This window comes from Suricata suricatta, chromosome 10 (genome assembly GCF_006229205.1).
Source record: "Suricata suricatta isolate VVHF042 chromosome 10, meerkat_22Aug2017_6uvM2_HiC, whole genome shotgun sequence".
NCBI lineage: Eukaryota > Metazoa > Chordata > Mammalia > Carnivora > Herpestidae > Suricata > Suricata suricatta.
In genome coordinates, this window is record NC_043709.1 from 56,512,447 (window position 1) to 56,532,705 (window position 20,259).

At 47.2% G+C, this 20,259-nt stretch overlaps 1 protein-coding gene across 5 annotated transcripts in view; it reads left to right on the forward strand.

Moving 5' to 3' along the window:
* The window catches only part of BAZ2A (bromodomain adjacent to zinc finger domain 2A), a 32,406-nt gene that overhangs the window by 1,260 nt on the left and 10,887 nt on the right, over positions 1–20,259 (forward strand). For 3 of the 5 annotated variants that reach the window (XM_029953318.1, XM_029953320.1, XM_029953321.1), the window contains exons 1-6: positions 4,398–4,520; positions 14,778–14,915; positions 16,561–17,154; positions 18,051–18,236; positions 19,065–19,283; positions 19,725–20,225. In XM_029953318.1, coding sequence (XP_029809178.1) covers positions 14,780–14,915; positions 16,561–17,154; positions 18,051–18,236; positions 19,065–19,283; positions 19,725–20,225 — 1,636 coding nt within the window. In that variant the 5' untranslated portion in view covers positions 4,398–4,520; positions 14,778–14,779. Of the gene's footprint in view, positions 1–3,820; positions 3,909–4,397; positions 4,521–14,777; positions 14,916–16,560; positions 17,155–18,050; positions 18,237–19,064; positions 19,284–19,724; positions 20,226–20,259 lie in introns of those variants that run through there. The other 2 variants (XM_029953319.1, XM_029953322.1) reach the window with 2 other exon arrangements.

The window sequence follows — 20,259 nt, forward strand, 5'->3', positions numbered from 1 at the left end:
GGGCTGAGCGTGGAGGCGCCGCCGCCACCACCCGGCTCGGGCCACCTGCGCCGCCGCCGCCCGCGGCCCGGCCGTGCTCCAGGTGAGGCCCGGCAACCCCATCCGGTACCACAGTCCCCGGGCAGGCCGCTCCTGCGGTCTCCTGCCCCGGGTATCCCCGCTGCCCGGGACTCAGGATCTGACCCTCCCCCTACGGGAGCTGCCCTTCCTCTCTCCCCCGCACTATCTACTCGCCCATTTCTCCCCTGTCCTCCGCGACGAATCCGAAGCCTTCTCACGCTTCTCGGCCAATCTCTCCCGGGTACCCCTCCTGTTCTACACCCAGGATCTCCCCCTCCTCCGCGCCTTGCTCGCCAGAAAAGTCTCCCGCGGTCTGGGTTTCGCCTCCTCCCCTCTGGATCCAGAGCTTTCCCACGCCATCCTAACCTCCAGTGGGAGGGGGAATAACCGCCACCCCAACTCCTCTCCCTTCCTCGTAGTGAGGGTTGGAGGGTTAGCCCAGGCTGTAGGCACTTTCGGGCCCTGCTCCACTTAAACCTTCAAGTTCAACTAAGCCCCATCTAAAAGCTTCCCTGTAGCTCTCACCCCACCCCATCCCTCCTGGAGTTTGGGGTTCCGACCTGAGCACCCGCCAACCAGTCCAGGTGGGAAAGGCCCTCTTGGGCCTGGCGTGGGCCAGTCCAGCTTAGGAACTCCTCCAGAGTCAGGGAATGGGGGAGACGGGCGGGCAAAGAGTGTACACCCAGAATCTTCTGATGATGGGCTTAAGGGGCTGTTGGAAGTTAGTGGGCGAGGGGCTGGAACCAAGCCTCTAAAGGTGTGGCGGTGTTGGGAGAGGTGTGGGAAGGTTAGCCTTCTCTGCTCTGATGCAAAAGCCCCCACCCTAAGGAAGTTCAGGCTTTCTCCATCCTCTTCCAAGACCACCATGGAGAAGCTCATTGGGGAGTTCCAAACAGGTTATGTGGGTGAATCTGAGGGGGCACATTCCAACTTGGAGAAAAGAGGAGGAGGGCTTATGGTCTTTTTGATGGGTTATAAAAGAATCTAGCTTTCCCAAAATATAGAGGGGGAGGAGACTGTTTTGCATTAAACTGGAGAGGGAGGGGAACAAGTTGGACTGGTTATTGGGTTGGGGGCTTTCTCCCTACTAGATCATATTAACACTATAAACCATTCAGCCAGGGAGGGCAAGGGAAATCTTTAATAATTACCTCACCTCTGTTGGGGAATTCCCCCCTCCCTCCAAGTCCAGCGGTACCCCTAGCTCTGCCCCTTCTCTTCTTGTGCTTTCATCCTTCTCCCACCATCCCCCACTCCAGAATGAGGGGACAGGGTGTCTGGATTTGCATCAGACTCCGAGTCATGTTCCATGGGCTGGGAGGTAGCTGGGGAGAGAGGGTGGTCAGCAATGGTGTTGGGGTTGAATTCCAGGGGTACTGTAGGGGGAGAGAAAGAGATGGGTAGAGGGATGCAAACGAATTCCCTTCTTTCTCCCCCCCCCCCCCCGCCTTAGCCCCAGCCATCTGGCTCCAGAGTGGAGCCAGACACTATGGCAGCTGACCCCAGAGTCACAGTGGTGCAGCAGGAACACAGGGAGGGTGAGAAAGGGGGAGCAGGTGCTAATTTCTCCCTTCTCATTTTCTTCATTACCCGCCCACTGGCGTGGCTTGAGAGAGGTTCAGAGTATTCCCCAGATAATCTTCTCACAGGTTGCTGAAAAGATGACCATTTGCCCCTTCCCCTTTCTAGTAGCTTCCTAAAGGGAGATGGGGTGGGTGATTGGCCACATCTGATGGGACTGAGGAATGTTTGGGGACATATGGGGTCAGTCTGCCCTCTGTCGTCTGAATGGTGGGGAGAAGCACAGCTGCTGCCTGGGATGGCTTCTGACTGGAAGTAAATACCCAGCTGTTGGGCATATTGACAACCCACCCTCATTCTTCCTCAAAAAGTAAGGAAGATCTCTGGTCAGATGGGTTGAGGAGGGGTCTCATTCTGGGAGGAAGGTAATTGAGGTCCTTCTGCATCAGATGGGAAGAGTGCATCCTGCCCCACTTTCTTTTCTAATCCCAGGTGGCCCTCCTATCCAAACACCTCTCTTCCCTACCACTCCTGATTGGGATAGTCCTAGGGGTTGCCCTGGAGACTAGGCCTGGGGCTCGGAAGGGGTGGGGGCAGTCAGTGGGGCACAGGAGTAACCGGCTCTTCCGGAGCATAGTGGAGCCAGCGGGTGGGTGTGTGTGGGTGTGTGGTGGTGGGGGAAGAGGCGTGGCTACACCCGTCTGACTAGCGCAGGCTCCTCCCCTGCCTCCCGACTCTGACTGGCCAGCTCTATGATAGGGGGCGGGAGATAGGAAGATTTCTCCCTAATCTATCCTGGAAAAGGGAAGAGAAAAAAAAAAAGATAAATAGCTGTCTTCCCCGGCCCTTTAGGACACCACTTACAAGCCCTAATTCTTTTTTTCGTCTGCCTTTTTTTTTTTTTTTTACTGTTTATTTTTGGGAAGGTGGGGCATTTCTCAGCAGAAGTTTGCTGGATCCCTGCTTTCTCCAGAAGGAAGGAGTTCTGTCCCCTGAGTGTGACTCCTATTTAATTCAGATACTTAAGGTCAGCAGGCTAGTGGGGTCCTTTTTTTTTTTTTTTTTTTTTTGGTGACCTATAAATCTGTTATTTAGTCAGGGAGGAGAGAAGGGTTTTGATTTCTACCTATCTACTCCTGGTAATCTGCTTTTCTCTGGAGAGGGAGAGAAACTCTTTAACCCTCTTAAGCCTCCTCATTCTGACCCACACACTTTAAGACTTTGCTGAAGTTTGCTTTTTTATTAGCCTCTGAGCCGTTTGTAGTGGGGAGTAGTGTGTCTGTTCCCAAAACTGAGGAAGAGCCCGCTCCTCTGGAGTAGGGAAATCCAGTCAGTCTAGATTGGCCCTGCCTTGCCCCCACTGAGTTTTCAGATTTTCTTCCTCCCCAGACCCACAGAGGAAAAGGTAATTGTTGATCCCTCAAACCTGCCAGAGTTTCATTATCCACACACTGTTCCTCTTCCAGAATATTCAGCCTGAGTTTTTGCAATTGTTTGTAGAACTGCATTGCATTGCACTAAATAGGAATTATCTTGAAGCCTGGAAAGTGTTGAGTTACAAGGAAAGGAAACCTGGTTTCTCTAGTCACAATTTATCTGCCGTTTGACCTTGAACAAGTCAGTTAAACTCTCCAGGCCTTAGTTCATCTGCCAAACAAGAGCAGATTGAGCTAGAAAATCTGTAAATTCTAACATTATAGGACACTGTTCTCCATCCTGGGGCCCTGGATTAGACACTGTAGAGGAGAGCCAAACCCTAGAACTCTATTTTTTCTTTTTCTTTTTTTTTAAATTTATTTATTTATGAGAGACAGATACAGATCGTGAACAGGGGAGGGGCAGAGAAAGAGGGACACAGAGAATCTGAAGCAGGCTCCAGGCTCTGAGCTGTTAGAGTTGTCAGCACAGAACCTGATGCTGGGCTCGAACCCAGGAACTGTGAGATCATGAACTGAGCCGAAGTTGGACGCTCAACAGACTGAGCCACCCAGGCCCCCCTCTGCTATTTTTTCTTTCCTGTTCTCGAGTTTGATACAGTCATCTAACCTAATCCAAAAAAAAAAAAAAAGTACTGGGGGAAAAAAAAAGTACTGGGATTATAGCATAGGTGGACATTTGGGGCATCTTAATTGTTGTGTCAGTTTTCTGGGTAATCCCCTGCCCCTCTGACCAGGTTTAGGCTAGACTCAGGTCTTCCTTGTTTGGTTCCAGAGCCAATGCTTTCTTTTCCTATGCACAGGCATCTTCCTGACCCCCCCGAGAGCCCTGCAGATGTCGTGGGGAAATTGGTGAACCAGGCAAGACCAGGCTGCCCTCAAGGGACAGAGGTGAGTGGTTAGCAGATGCTACAGGCTTTTTCCTTTCTCCACCCCTTTGTCAGGATTGAAGTTCCCTGACTAACCCTTCAGTCTTTTCCCCTACACAGTCTGGGAAATAACTGCCATTGAAATGACCCCTCCACCTCCATTCCCACCTCTGTTAGGGGACTGGACATGCCTTGGTCCTAAAATTTTGATCTAGTCAATCTTTGAGACCTTGGCATGCCTTTCAGTTTGCTCAGCGTGAAACAGGACCACTGTGAGACTTGGTGCAGAGGGAGCTGCTCGTAGACTAGGGAGACACCGCGGCGCTAGGACCCAGATCCAGGTCTGGGAGCACGGATGCGCGGCGCTAGGACCCGGTGGTGGAGGCCGAGGAGGGCGGCTCTCTCCCGGCCGCAGCTTCCCCGCCCCCTCCGGCTTCGGCTCACTCCTCCCCTGCCGGCCATGTTGGCTCCGCTTGGGCCCCGCGGTTGAGCCGCGTCCCCCTCCCCCCTCCCGGACCCCAGACCCCCTCCCCCGCGGTCCCCTCCCCTCCTGGCGCCCGGAGCGAGGCCATGTGAACCGCCCGTACCCCGGGGAGAGACAAGCCCCGAGCCAGGCTGGACGCCGCCGCCTCAGGTCTGTTGGGTCTCTGTCTGGGGGCCTGAGGGGAGGGAGCCCCGCTTTTATCCGAGGCTTCCCTCAGGGAAGAGAGGCTCTCGTGCTGCCTAGAGCCTCGTCTTGGGCGAGAAGCTGATTCGAGCTTATTCCCAGTTAGGACCCAGCCCCGGCCGGGGGCGGGGGGGGGGGGTGCCTCTCTGTCCTAGGGGCTGGGAGGAGAAGGGGGCTGCTGGGGCTGCTGAAGACCGGGCGGGGGCGGGAGGAGCTATGGAGGATCCCAGCGGCGGCGGCGAAGACGAGGAGGCGGAGAAGCCACCTGGCTGGTGGAGATGACTCCTGTGGGGGACTCGGATGGAATCCCCGGGAGGGGCTCCACCTCCTTGGCGGGGGTGGGGACTGCCCGAGTACCAAGGGTGGGTAAGGGGGTTCCCTGGGCGGGTTAAACACTCTGTGGGGATTGGGGCGTTTTGGCAGCGGCAAGTGGAGGGTGTAAAGGGGTTCTAGTGGTCTTAGGGTGTCTCTCTCCCTGAGCGGTGCAGGTTCTCTTGAGCGTGGCGAGCAGGAGAGGGCCTTGCTGAAGTGGTGCTGTGCTTGGGTTGGGGCCCTCGAGTCCCGGCAGTCTCCCACTCCAGGGATGGGGCTTCATAGTGCTGATGCTGAGACGTCGGTATTTGAGCTCGACTTTTAGGGGCTGAATGGAAAAATAAAGAGGGATCCCCCTTGGAAGGGGATCCCTCACTAAGGGGATCCCCATTTCCGTTGTAGAAAAGATGACCCTGTATTATCGCTTTCTTTCCTGATGTTCCCAATTTTCAGAGGAAAGGCAATGCCTGTAGCAGACGTCCTTTGTAGGATTTATTGGAGTGTGAGATTTGCATCCTTTGCGGGGGGGGGGGGTAGATGGGGGGTAGCTTCCACCTCCATCTGTACACAAACAGCCCCTCCCCCAAGCCTCCCGCAGGAAGTGGCCGGGAAATGGCAGCTGTGCGTTTGCTGCTGCGTCTCGTTGTTTTGAAATGTCCCTTTTAATCAGATTTGGTTTCATTTTCTTAGGCCTTCTGGGCCAGCCTGGATCCTGCCAACCGTGTGGTCTTAGAGTCCTTTCGTTTGACTGTTTTTTTTTTTTTTTTTTTGCAAACTTAATTTGTCAACTGGAAGTGTAGTCACTGCAGTTGACTCACTGAATCCCCATCCACACCCTCGCCCCCCCTCCCCCCCCAGCGCATCTCTGCCTCCCTGTCTGGATTCTTTTTTTTCCTTGAGCTAGAGGTCATAGAGAAGCAAACTTAGTCATCCACCAGCTTTGCTGCACTTTCAGTACAAGTGATGCAAATTCTTTCAGCGTAGAGAATTGCCAGGAAGATCTGGAATCTTTTGTGGCGTGAGAGTGGTTTTTTAGGGTCCTGTTTAATATATTCTTAAGTGTTACTTTCTGTATTGCAGAGCACTTTGTCAGGTGAGCTTGTGAGGTGAAGAAGGGTAAACTGAGCAGAAGAGGGAATGGAATTTATGTGTTGGGGTAGGGACTGATTTGCAGAGTAAAGGTGGTGGGCTTGTTCCTCACTGGTGATTCTAGCTTAAGTCCCTATGGGAAGCCTGTTGGTTGATGTAGCGTACTTGAGGGTTTACCTTGTAATAAGTGGAACCAACCAGTAAAGAGAGTTAGCTATCATATGACTTAAGTACATAAAAGACATTTTTTATCTTCTCACTTCTTGGAGAGTGGCAAGCTTTTCCTTTGTTCTGCACAATATCATGTGTCCACATTTTCTCCCACCCAATAACTGCAGAAGATTTCAACTGTAGCATATAGTGATGGACTGTGTGTACTGTGTTCTGAGGCAGTTTGTTAGACACTGTGTTTGGTTAGAGAGGAGTTGGTAACAGGATTTTATATTTTGAGAGATATTGCGATCATTTGGACTATCCTAAAACCTGCTTAAAGCTGGCATTTCAGTAGTCTTTTCAGGGGCACCTGGGTGGCTCAGTCGGTTGAGCATCCGGCTTCGGCTCAGGTCATGATCTCATGGTTCAAGGGTTCGAGTCCTGCTTCGGGCTCTGTGCTGACAGCTAGCTCAGAACCTGGAGCCTGCTTCAGATTTTGTGTGTCTCCCTCTCTCTCTCTCTGTCTCTGACCCTCCACTGCTCATGCTGTTTCTCTCTGTTTCTCAAAAATAAATAAAAAACATTAAAAAAAAAATCTTTTCGGGGCACCTGGGTGGCTCAGTTAGATGAGCAGCTGTCTTTGGTGTAGGTCATGATTTTTGCCCTTCCTAAGTTCGAGCTCCCGTGAGTTCAAGCCCGGTGCTGTTAGTTCAGAGCCTGGATCCTGTTGTGATTCTGTCTCCCTCTCTCTGCCCCTCCCCCACCCATGCTTGGTTTCTCTCTCAGTCTCTGTCTCTCAAAAATAAATAAACATTAAAAAATATTTCTTTAGGGGCGCCTGGGTGGCTTAGTCGGTTGGGCCTCCAGCTTCAGCTCAGGTCAGATCTCACGTTCATGGGTTCGAGCCCCATGTCAGGCTCTGTGCTGACAGCTAGCTCAGAGCCTGGTTCTGTGTCTCCTTCTCTCTCTGACCCTCCCCCTCTCATGCTCTGTCTCTCTCTGTATCAAAAATAAATAAAACATTAAAAAAAGTTTAAAAATTATATCTTGGGGTGCCTGGGTGGCTCAGTTGGTTAAGCCTCCGGCTTCGGCTCAAGTCCGATCTCACATTCGTGGGTTCGAGCCCTGCATCAGGCTCTGTGCTGGCAGCTAGCTCAGAGCCTGGAGCCTGCTTCCAGTTCTATGTCTCCTTCTCTCTCTGCCCCTCTCCCTCTCATGCTCCGTCTCTCTCTGTATCAAAAATAAATAAAACATTAAAAAAAAAGAAAAAAAAAGAAAAATAAAATAAAAAATAAAAAAAATATTTCTTTAATCTTTTCAATATTTTCCAGTCACAAACCTCCCACCTGAATTGTAGGTACCTAGATTAGAGGTCCAGGATAGGAATAGATGGATGTATGTTTATGTGACAGCAGCATCATCACTGTTAAGAGGGCATCATTGCTCCTTTCAGTGGAGCTTTTGGGGTTGATATTATGGAAATAATAAAAACAGGTCCAGTGTCATTGTCCTTTTTCTTGCCCCTCTGCTTGACTGGTTGGTTCTTTGAGCTGCTTTCAGACAGGGTAGGTTTGATGCTGATTTTAAGTTCCCCTTTCTTCAACCTTTGTTTACCTAAGTTGGGACCTGACAGAATAGTAGTAAATTGATTTTCCCTGTTGGGGGTTAAAAAAGTGAAGGAAGGGAAAAGACCACCTTCTTTTCTCTGAACTCTTTAAAGGAAATAGAAATAGATTTTGATTCATTTGATACATGATTAATCAGTGACTGAAGCAAACCTTTCCATGTCCTTCTTGTAAAATGGATGCATTTTTCTGTCATAGCAGTGGGTTTCTTAATATTGACTGTTTCTTGTTTTTATTTCCTTCCTAAGGAAATTTGAGGTATGGAGAGAACTATGTGAGCCAACTTCAAAGCCAGTCAGAAATCTAGAATGCTTGGAGAGGCTCATCTTGCCCTTATGGTGGTTCTGGAATCAGGTGTTGCCAAGAGAGAAGCAAAGCTTGTTAGGGTTACTATGTCTTGCTGCTGTTGACTTTTCTTATTACCTTTGAAGAGGTTTGTTATGTTATATATATATTTAAACTTTATTTACAGGGAGAATGAGTGGGGAAGGGGTTGAGGGTTGGGGGGGGTCAGAGGATCTGAAGCAGGCTCTGTGCTCACAGCAGAGAATTCGAGGTAGTGCTCAACCCCACAGATCATGAGATCATGACCTGAGGGGAAGTCAGACACTTAATTGACTAAGCCATCCAGGTGCCCCTGCTGTATTATATTCTCTTACTATTAAAATATTGTAGGAAAACAGAGATGGCTGGGTGGCTCGGTCAGGTAAAATATTGTAGGAATTAGTCCAATAACTGTTAGGATGTTTGATCTTGTATCTGATGTGTACTGTAAGGCAATTATGCCAGAGTTTTTTTTTTTTTTTAATGTTTTATTTATTTTTGAGAGAGAGAGAGCGCGCGCGCGAGGGTGAGCAGGGGAGATAGAGGGGGAGACACAGAATCCACAGTAAGCTCCAGGTTCTGACTTGTCAGCACAGAACCCAACGTGGGGCTTGAACCCATGAACCAGGAGATCATGACCTGAGCTGAAGTTGGACGCTTAACCAACTGAGCCACCCAGGTGCTCCAGAAGGACTTACTTTAATCTCTACGCTTAACATGAGGCTTGAATTCAGGACCTGGAGATCAAGAGTTGCATGCTCCACTGACTGAGCCCGCCAGATGCCCCCAGAAGGACTTCTTTTTTTCTTTTGCCAGCTTGACAGTCTGAATAATTTTGAAATTATGAAATTCTGTAACACAGAAAACCTGTCTTTGAAGAGTTCTGGAGATGATTCTTAGATTGGGTCACTGGCAGTAAAACTAGCATTGTATTACTATGTTATTCAGTGCTTTATCCTTCTCCTAGTTATAGGGAATAATTAAGAGGGCATTTTGTGGACTAAAAGGATAATCCAACTTAACAAAAAAGTTCATCAAAAAAAACATGAGGGTACTTAAGAGAAAAGTGGTTTCACTACTTTTGGTCTCCTGTGATTAGATTCTTCATGACCTATCCCACTAAAAAGGATCCTTAGTCTTCCTGCTCAGCTCAGGTTGGTTGGTTTGTTGTTGTTTTAGCTCAGGTTTTCTTGGGAAGGGGATGTCTTGAAGGCTGAATACTTAACTGTTAGAGCTGAAATTCTGAGAAACACTCAGGGGTGAAAGAGGGAAAAACTTTGTTACAACCTTTGGAATGTGACTTTTACTGTCCTACAATTTCAGACACATTTCCATTCCTCTGACAGTGAAGTGACCAGAGAGAACTGTGGCAGAAAACATATCTAGATCATTATATTGCTCCTTTCTTCAGTCAACAAATATTTTAAAACTTACTATGTAACTTGAGTGTTCAGTTCAATCAAGCAAAACATTTTACTAATGTAGAGCTCAAATTTATTGCCTCTGTACATTCTCAGTACTTCCCTGTTTCTAGACCTTATTTTCTGTAGGGGACAGCTTTGTAAAATATGTGAAGATATGGGACCTCTCTTCTAGAAATTATTATCTCTGTTATGAATTAATTTTTGGGGGGGCGCCTGGGTGGCTCAGTCCGTTGAGCATCCGACTTCACCTCAGGTCATGACCTCTTGGTTTGTGGGTTTGAGTCCCACATCGGGCTCTGTGCTGACAGCTCAGCCTGGAGCCTGCTTCCGATTCTGTTTCCCTCTCTCTCTCTCTCTCTCTGCACCTCCCCCATTCATGCTCTGTTTCTATCAATAATAAATATAAAAAAAAATTAAAAACAATTTTTGGAGTAAGCTGGCAGTGGCAGAAAAGATAGATTTATTCATTCATGTATGTAATCAGTGTTCAAATATTTCTTTTGGTTCTTTTATGTAGTTATTACTAAATTAGGTGCTGGACATACAGTGGTAAAACATAATATCCGACTGATGCTGTAGAACCTATGTAATTTTTAAGAAATAAGGATAGAGAACAGTGATCTTTCTGTTCTCCTGAGCAGCCTAGACATGGCAATTGTCTTTGAGTAGCCCCCCTTAGTATATACAGTCTTCTTTCATCATTCTCCTGCCTTACTGTCCTATGAAAGGGGTTAAAGAAACCACATTTTGAGAGGATGAGCCTCAGTCTGTACATGCTATATAGTCTGAGTCAGAGTTCCAAGGGAAGATTGTTACCAGAGCTGTTAGAATGGGCTCTCCTTTTAACTAAGAGAAGGCATGGGTTGGCACTTTGCACTCTGAATTAGTGGAAGAAGACAATTTAGCCAGGGAAGGGATTTTTAGATATAAGATAATCCCTCAGAGTGCGGGATAGGAATTGGGGAATGGGACATTTTTTGTATTAGAGCAAGATTTATCATCCTTGGCACAAATGATCTCTTGAACTGGAAGATTCTCTCTTGTGTGGTGGGCTGTCTTGTGTATATTGCAGGATCATTAGCAGCATCTCTAGCTTCTACCTATTAGATGCCAATAGCATGTACCTTTCAACATTACTAAATGTCTCCAAAGGCAAAATCACCCCTGGTTAGGAACCACTGTGTTAGGGTATGGTAGGTGAATCTAGAGATGAGTAGAGTTGACAGATATCATTAATAAAATTCACAATTATGGAGCTAAAACGTAGTGGTATGATTTATTTACTATACAGCAAAATTTGCATTTCCCGTTTAATAAAAAGAAAATATTTGAAATCTCTTCCCACCTCTTCCCCCCTACCCTCCTTACCTCCTCCACACCCTGCCCCTCCACACCCCCAATTTAGGAACCTCTCTGTGGAACTTTGGTATACTGTATAGGAAGAATGAACCAAAGAGTTGCAGCTACTGCCAAAGTATCAGGCTGGATGAGACCATGACCTGAGCTGTGTGTTGTCTTTCTGGGGGTAGCTCAGAAGTCTGGGTGTTAGAGTTGGTCAGGGCACCTGCAAGAGGGTTGAAATCTTTATGTATTTCAACACTTTGTGCATTGTCAGCCTTTTTGTGTTAAAATCCTGTCATAGGTCCACAGGGTAAGTAGCTCTTCAATTGGGACTGAGGAAAACAATTGAAAAGCAGCCTTATATGGCCATGTGGCAAGGGCTTTACTGCTTCAAGCTCAAGGAGCAATGTCCCTTAATTGTGAAAGATGAAGCATAGAGTCTCTTAAGAGATTCATTTACATATTACTGGGACTGGGCTGGGTGCTGGCCTGAGTGTACTTCCTGGTCATAAGAGCTGTCTGCTATTCTGTGGGTTGGGCGCTCCCTGATTTCTTTTTCATTTGGCCAAAATCCTATCGGTTCAAAGGCAGATGCTCTGCTTTACCTGTTCTCCTTAGTAGGAGGGAAGGTATAGATGGGAGGGCATAATTTACCTTCAGGCATTATTGTGAAAAGCGTCTTGAGTAGGAAGGTTAAAATGAAATAACCCTGGCGTTATTGCTGTTCACGTTTTTGCATTCCCATAGTGTGATCCTATAGGTAAGTGACAATTGAAATCAAGAGTCAAGTGTGAGGAAATCTGGCTGGAAGGATTACCCCCTAGTTTTGTAGTACTGGAAATGATTTTAAATTATATTTATATTTTGATCTTTTGGGGCTGGTTATCTTTTTAATCCTCACAAGTCATGGAGATGGGTACTAAAATTTTTAGTAATCATGAAACTAAGGCTCAGCAGCATTAAGTAACTTGCCCAGGGTCACACAGCTAAATAGTAGTAGAGTTGGGATTTGAATGTAGAACCCACTATATTGTGCTATATTCACTGCACAGCACAAAGAGTATTTTATATTTCTAGGAATCTTCTTGTAAATGAAGCGATTGTGGTCCTGATGACCCTTCAGTAGAGGCTAGTGGGGAAACAGACCTCAGTCACTAGATAACTTCCCATTCCTTTTACTTTTCTGATTTCTGTGAGCCATACATTTATTCTTATTATGTAATTTATGAGACTGGAAATGCTGTGTTTTCCCAGAGTAGCAGAGAGGAGAAGGTCACTCGTTTCCTCACAGATTCAAATAGAAAATGGAAAAATGAACTGTGGCCTATCATTGAGTGGAAGGATATACTTTGGTACACATAGGAGAGAAGGTGTGTGTATGTCTCTCCCTCCCTCTCTCACTCCCTCCCTCTCTCCCTCCCTCTCTCTCTCTCTCCCTCTCCCTCTCCCTCCCTCTCTCTCTCTCTCTCTCTCTCTCTCTCTCCCACACACACACACAAACACACACACACACACACACACACACACACACACACACACACACACCATGGGAGGTGTGGCTCTGCATAAAATTTGGGGAGGGAAGAACTGGGGATCAGATGAGATTGGCTCTCCAGGAATAGGATTTCTAGGACTTCCGTAATGAATTGCTACATGTCCTCTTTGTGATGTAAGCTTTGGAAGGAACCAAACCTAGAGGATTAGGGAGTGAACTTTGCTCCTTGATGTCTTTTATTTCAGAAGGATCACTAATCTCATGATGCTTATTTTTTCAGACCCCTCATTACTGAGGAGTGGCCCTTTTTAAATGCAGGGAAATTCTGGGGGATCCTGGGGTCTTTTCTCAGTAAAATCCAGTTTCTTTGATGCATAGCAGGTTTAGGTCTGCTTATTTTAAAGTGAAGATGGGAAGCAAATCAATCCTAAAAACTTTTTCCTCTTAGGTCAACAAAATACAAATAGCTTTTAAAAAAATTTTTTTTATTTTTATTTTTTTAGTTTCATTTAAAATTGATAAAGGTAGAGACAATTAGGGTATTTAGCCTGGAAAATCTTATAGCTATCATGTCATAAATACAGTTGGTGCTCAGAACACCTAATGGTGTCTAATTTGCATTATTTAGCATATTTAAGAACAGGATTCTTCCAAACCTTGGAAAGTGGTCATATGGTCTTATATGTTCTTAATTTTTTTTAATGTTTTTTTAAATTTATTTTTGAGAGACAGAGAGAGTGCGAGCAGGGAAGGGTCAGAGAGAGAGGGAGACACACAAAATCTGAAGCAGGCTTCAGGCTCTGAGCTACCTGTCAGCACAGAGCCTGACCCAGAGCTCAAACCCACGAACCATGAGATTATGACCTGAGCCGAAGTTGAGATTATGACCCGAGCCGAAGTTGAAGTCGGATGCTTAACCCACTGAGCCATCCAGGCACCCTCTTAATCCTTTAAAAAGCTTTACTTCTGATTCTTTTTAAAAAAGAGGTTATTTAAAATGCCCTCCAGGTCTGCTTATTCCCTCATCTTGGAAGCTTGATAAAGAAACCTTTCTACTTTGGGATACCTGGGTGGCTCAGTGGCTTAAGTGTCTGACTCTTAGTTTTGGCTCCGGTCATGATCTCAGGCAGTTCATGGGTTCCAGCATGGAGCCTGCTTGGGATTCTCTGTCTCCCCACCCTCTTTCTCTGCCCCTCCCGCACTCAAGTGTGCACCTGTGCTCTTACTCCCTCTGAAAATAAACTTTAAAAAACATTGTTAAAAAGGTATAAATAAATAAATCTTTCTGCTTGAATTCTTCTGCTCTTTTAAAAAACATAGTACTTCAAGGAGTTGCTTTTTTCTGTATTAAGACAGCTCTTGTTTCTTACATATCAAATTAATATGCACTAGTACATCATGGGTATATGATTAATGTATCAGACTTTATCAATAATTCTGGTTTCTGCTTCTTTTCTTTCCTTTTATCTTTGCTCTGTCAAAGTTAAATATGTTCTGACCCAGGGCTTCACTTTTTATTATTCCTAATAGTTTATCACCTCATTTTCAGGACAAGGTGAAGAACTTTTTAACCATACCACACCCCAATGAGCCACTGCCCTTTATAAATGCAAGATGTCCAGCTATTCTCTCCATGACCCTTTATGTTTAAGCCACAAAATAAAAAATATTAGGAAGTAACCATATCGGTAAAACAGACTAATAAGGTAAAACCCTCTTCTTTAATCAGTTTTCCACCTCTGACATTTTTCTGAGCTATGTTCTTAGAAAACCATGAAGAAGGAGTAGAAGTGTTGCTGGATGATATTCATATCATGCCATTATGGTCTCCTTTCCTAAAATATATTCTTAATATATTCCTTTGCTAAGGTACTATAGTATCTTCTTCTGATGTCTAGGGGACCTATGGGTAGGATAACATGGAAATTATTTAACTCAAGTATAATAATAAAACAAAGCAGCAAATGTATCATACTTTTTCTGCCACAACCCCCGTCTCCATAGCTTCCTGTCAAAAAGATGGCTTCGAGAACCTCCTGTGGTCCCTGGGAACGGGACTCTGGCCGTACCTTGAGGGGAGAGAAAAAAGATGGAGAAGGTTAAAATGTTATAATACAGGGTTAATATCTTACATAGAGGGATAGCCTAAACTGGAAGTTTAAGGAGTGTGGGGTTTACAGAGAGGAAAGATTCCTTCAGGCTTATAGCTTGTTTTTTCTCGCTAACTCTGTATCTCTATGAGGCTGACTTTAAAAGACTATTTCTATATGGTCATTGCCCAGCTAGGGGTATATTTCCTCCTCCTCTTCTTTCAGCCTGTACCCTTACACACTCCCCAGTACTTAAGTAGGAGAAGGGTAAGTAGATGGAGGGGAGGGGGCATTCCCTCTAGAAGATTCCAGGTGACATAACCTTGTTTAACCGCCAGTATTTTTTTTCCCCTCTCTCTCCCCTCCTACAGAAATGGAGGCAAACGACCATTTTAACTTTACTGGCCTTCCCCCTGCACCTGCTGCCTCAGGACTGAAACCCTCTCCCTCCTCAGGGGAGGGCCTCTACACTAACGGGTCTCCCATGAACTTCCCCCAGCAAGGGAAAAGTGAGTGTGAGGGCCACATGGCCGGGGGAGGGAGTGGGCATAATTCCTTTAGAGCAGGTTGATGGGATGAGATTTGGCTCCCCTACCGCAAAACAGCGCTGGTGGGGAGGGAGGAAGTAACTCTTCAGAACTTCAGTAGCTGGAGAGAAATCAGGATTCTAAGAACAAGTTCTAGGAGTTTATGGAAGCAATACTCTTAGTCTTGACTCAAAGTGGGAAGGGGTTAGAAAAACATCCTGGCTTTTTCATCTTAGCCTGCTCTTCTGTCAGCCCTGTTCCCTGGCTACTGCCAGAGAGTGGTGAGGTGGCTCCTGCTTCTGATAACTACTTGTGGACCCATGAGAGAGGTAAAGGTCCAGCCTTCTGAGAGGCTGTTTTTAAAGCTTGAAGAACCCAGGCCTAGGATTGGGGGTTAAGGGATTGGGTGAAGGTTGGGATGTATTTGCCTTTCAGTTTGTGTAGCAGAGAAGAGGGCAGATGCTTGAAGTGTCTGTGCCACCAGTGTCCTTGAGATTAGAAGATAGGGACAGGGAAGTTTTAATGCGTATCTAGTTTCTTAGAAACATCTGTAATTCCAGACAGAAGTGTTCCTGCCAGGATCAGGTCTTTTCCTGGATTTGGCTTATCAGTTGCTCTGTTCCATAGCTCTGCCAAGTGCTTCTCTAAATCTTGCCTGGGTCTCAGGTACTTTATGCTTGGAAGCAGAGAGAAGCCCAAATGCTTCCCTCCTTCCATGTTGCAGAAAAATGCTGCTGTTGGCTTATACTTAACCACCTTTCCCTTCAGTTCTCCACAAGGGGGTTGCAGATAGATAGAAGCTCCTTAATTACATGGGAGGACTACCCCTCCCCCTCAGCTTCTTTAGTATCTGGTTCTTTTTTTTTGAGTTGTCCTCCAGTCCAGAGGTGGCTATTGGTGTTGAGAACTGAAGTCTGTAGTACTAGTCATGCAGTGATTTTTTTTCCCTCTGCAATATTACCCTCCAGTTCCAATGCGGAGGGGCCAAGCCCAGCCTTCTGAGTTGGGATCTTGCTGCTGTGGTGACTGCAGATTCTATTCTTAGCCCAGCACAAAGTGCTGGATCTGCATGTGCCAGTGAGGTGGAGGCCATCCCTTCTGGTGCCACTGTGGGGCCAAACAGGCTCTGAGGTCGGGGGGGGGGGGGGGGGGGGGGGGGGGGGGGGGGGGGGGGGGGGGGGGGGGGGGGGGGGGGGGGGGGGGGGGGGGGGGGGCGCGGGCTGGAGAATTCAGTCATGCCACTCCAAGGGAAGAATTCCTCTAGGGAATGAGGATGGAGAAGAATGCAAGTCACTGTAGGGAGTCTGCAGGCAGCTTCATTAAAAAAAAAAACCAAAAAACCCTGAGCAGCGGCAGCAGCCAGCTCTCTGCTTGTTCTCTCCTGTGGTAGGCCAGGAGAGCTCCCCAGCCCCCTACTCAGCAGCCTCAGAAGCAGTTGCTAAGCTTACATCCAGGAGCATCTGGGTTTGGTGTTCCCTGGAGACTGAAAAGCTATAAATACAGCAGAGGGGGAATCCCCCTCCCCTTCACCTTCCCTTTTTCTAGTCAGTGCTGTTCTTTTGGTAGAGGTGGTAGAGTTACTTGCATACATATCCGTAACTGACCCCTTTTCCTCTTTTTCTGCCAGGTTTGAATGGGGATGTGAATGTTAATGGCTTATCTACTGTATCTCACACTACTACTTCAGGGATTTTGAACTCTGCTCCCCACTCCTCCAGCACCTCACACCTCCATCACCCTAGTGTGGCCTACGACTGTCTCTGGAACTACTCACAGTACCCATCTGCCAATCCTGGCAGCAACCTCAAGGACCCACCCCTTCTCTCCCAGTTCTCGGGGGGACAGTACCCACTCAACGGCATCCTTGGGGGCAGCCGGCAACCTTCATCCCCAAGTCACAACACTAACCTTCGGGCTGGAAGCCAAGAGTTCTGGGCCAACGGTACCCAGAGTCCCATGGGGCTTAACTTCGACTCACAGGAACTGTATGATTCCTTTCCTGACCAGAATTTTGAGGTGATGCCCAATGGACCCCCTAGTTTTTTCACCTCCCCGCAGACCTCTCCTATGTTGGGATCCAGCATCCAGACCTTTGCACCCTCCCAGGAGGTAGGCAGTGGTATCCATCCTGATGAGGCAGCAGAAAAGGAGCTGACTTCAGTTGTGGCAGAGAATGGCACTGGCTTAGTAGGCAGCCTGGAGCTGGAAGAAGAGCAACCAGGTATAACTATGGGTTTATGCACTGGGTTGAGAGAGGAAAAAAGGGTCTGTGAGGGGCAGTGGCTTTTTGAGGTGAGGAAAACTTGTCTTTCCAGCTCTCTGCAGTGGAGGCTGATTTGCATGTTGGTGATTAGCAGAGCCAAGTGGCTGGTGTTTTTGTGGCAGCAGCACCAGCTCGCGAGTGGGAGTGCAAATTATTTCAAGCTCATGCAGAGCTGCTGGCCTGGAGAGGGCAGGTGGGCGAGCCTGAAACAGCCCCAACAGACACCCTGCATCAAGAAGGGCTTCTTCCAAAATATAGGGAGAAGTTGGGCTTTAGTAGGGGGCACTGAGGCTAATTTGACTTGACTGTGGTAAGGCCAGACACTTGACTATGTAAGGCTAGATTGGGCTGCTAAAGTGGGCTGACCCCTAGCAGTGATTGACACCTGAAGAAGGGAAGAAGCAGGCAGAGCATACCATTGGTTGTTTACTCAGTTTCCCGTTGTTTGTTGTTAGCATTGGTACATGTGACAATCTCTCTCATCTTTTTCCTCAAAATAGATAAATGCTTAGTTTACTATTGATTCCAAATATAAGGGTGACCACCCTATAAAATCACAGGATATTTTCTCTGTTTACCGCCTGTTCCCATTGGATGGGGGAAATAGTTGAGAACATGATGGGGTTCTTTTGTCTCAGACTACACTCTCCTTTCCCCTCTCTTTACCTGTGATAGGATTTTACTAGCACTGCTCACTAGAGTGTCTTGGTATCATTGGAATCCAACATAGAACTGGTACCCATAATTACTGAAAGAATGAACATCCCTCTAGCAAAGACTGACTGTCTAATGTAGCTGAATGAACCAATTGAAGGCCCTGGTTTTGATTTTTGTCCTCTTCTGGGATTTCCTAGAACTGAAGATGTGTGGCTACAATGGCTCTGTCCCTTCTGTGGAATCATTACACCAAGAGGTCTCAGTCTTAGTTCCTGACCCCACAGTGAGCTGCTTAGATGATCCTTCACATCTTCCTGATCAACTGGAAGACACTCCAATCCTCAGTGAAGTCTCTCTGGAGCCATTCAACCCTCTGGCACCAGGTAGGCTTGGCATCTGGCTCCCTTCAACATGTCCATACAGAAGGTAGCCAGATTCTGTCACCTAGAAGAGATAATAAACCAGGGAAAGTACTTAGGGATTTGGGGCATTGAGGCCTCCAGATAATCCTGTGGGCAACCACAGGTTCATGCCACTGACTGACTGGGCCAGCTGCACTCTGAGCTGAATTGGTTCATTTCCCAGGTTCTCTCCCAATGTTCCTTTTGGCCAAGAGCCCTGGGCTGTAATAATTCACTGGATAAGGACTTATTACCACACAGTTGGGCTGTTTGGGTTCTCAGTAACTAGAAAAGAAAACTGTTGCCAGTGAACAATTACTTTTTACTCCACTGAAATATAAGAAAGGCTTATTTTGTGATGGATGCTAGAATTTTAGGTTGGTCTGTGGGTTAATATAGAGCCAATGCTTTTTTTTTTTTTTTTTTAAGCATTTATTTATTTTTGAGAGACAGAGAGAGGCAGATCATGAACAGGGCAGGGGCAAAGAGAGAGGGACACACAGAATCGGAAGCAGGCTCCAGGCTCTGAGCTGTCAGCACTGAGCCCGATGTAGGGCTAACCCATGAACTGAGAGATCATGACCTGAGCCAAGTCAGATGCTCAACCGACTGAGCCACCCAGTCACCCCTAGAGCCAATGCTTCTCCCTTCATTTCTACCTCAGTAGAATCCCTACAGTCTGGTGACTTTATGGTTTCAGGGAGAGAGCTGTGAAACTTCCTTAATATTAGAAAGATGGGAACTAGAATTGGGATATAGTGAGACCAGAATTTCTTAAATTTTGTTTTCTGATTTTTCCACCTCCTGAAGAGCCAGTGAGTGGAGGACTCTATGGTATAGATGACACGGAGCTGATGGGTACAGAGGACAAGCTGCCTCTTGAGGACAGCCCTGTGATTTCTGCCCTTGATTGCCCTTCCCTCAATAACGCCACTGCCTTCAGTCTCCTGGCAGATGACAGTCAAACTTCAGCCTCTATCTTTGCCAGCCCCACCTCTCCACCTGTCCTTGGGGAGTCTGTTCTGCAAGGTAAGTGAAGAGAGGTAGGACAGGACAGAGAGCCTTTGGCCTGGAAAAAGGTGAGAGAACTAGTTCCATAGTTACAGTCTTAGGGTGGACGCCCTGCTGGGAGCTGAGGAGCCTATGGGATAGTCTGGTGGGACTAAAGAAGGCCTAGGCTGCTACACTCTGATTTCTGCCTTGTGCCCAGAAGAATTTGTGGGAAAGGAGGAAAAAGGAGGCCAGAGGCCTTACGGGGTCCAAGTAAAAGGTACTTCACACAGTGACAGCAGGAGCTTTGCCCTTTAACTTTCATGAATGGTTGGGGAGGAGTGCCAGAGGCTACTTCTCCTTTTCCAACCCTAGGGGAAAGCGCTGGAAGTAATTCTGTTTAGCTTAGTCTATGTTTGATTGAGTAGATTCTCTTGCTTTGTAAGACATTATTTTTTGTCCTGTCCCTTTGGTTTCTAGATAACACCTTTGACCTGAACAATGGTAGTGATGCAGAACAGGAAGAAATGGAGACTCAGGCTTCAGACTTCCCACCATCTCTGACCGAACCAGCCCCTGACCAGTCATCCACTATTCAGCTCCATCCAGCATCTTCACCAGCAATCGCACCAACAGCCTCCCCGGCAATCTCCCTGGCAGTTTCGCCAGCAGCCTCCCTGGAAATCTCTCCAGAAGTCTCCCCAGCAGTTTCGCCAGCAGTCTCCCCAGAAGTGTCCCCAGTCACCTCCCCAGCAGCATTCCCAGCTGTCTCTCCAACTTCCTCAGCAGCCCTCCCACCAGTCTCCTCAGAAGTCTCCTTGACGGCCTCCCAAGTGACCTCTCCAAAAGTGTCCCCTTCAGCTTCTCCAGCCATTGCCCTTCCAACAGCCTCCCCAGCAGATAAAGATGTCAACAGCCTTCCTGAAACCACTGCTGACCTGGAAGAAATCACTGGAGAAGGAGTCACTACTTCTGGTAGTGGTGAGTCCAGAGTCTGTTATACTCCTAGCCAGTT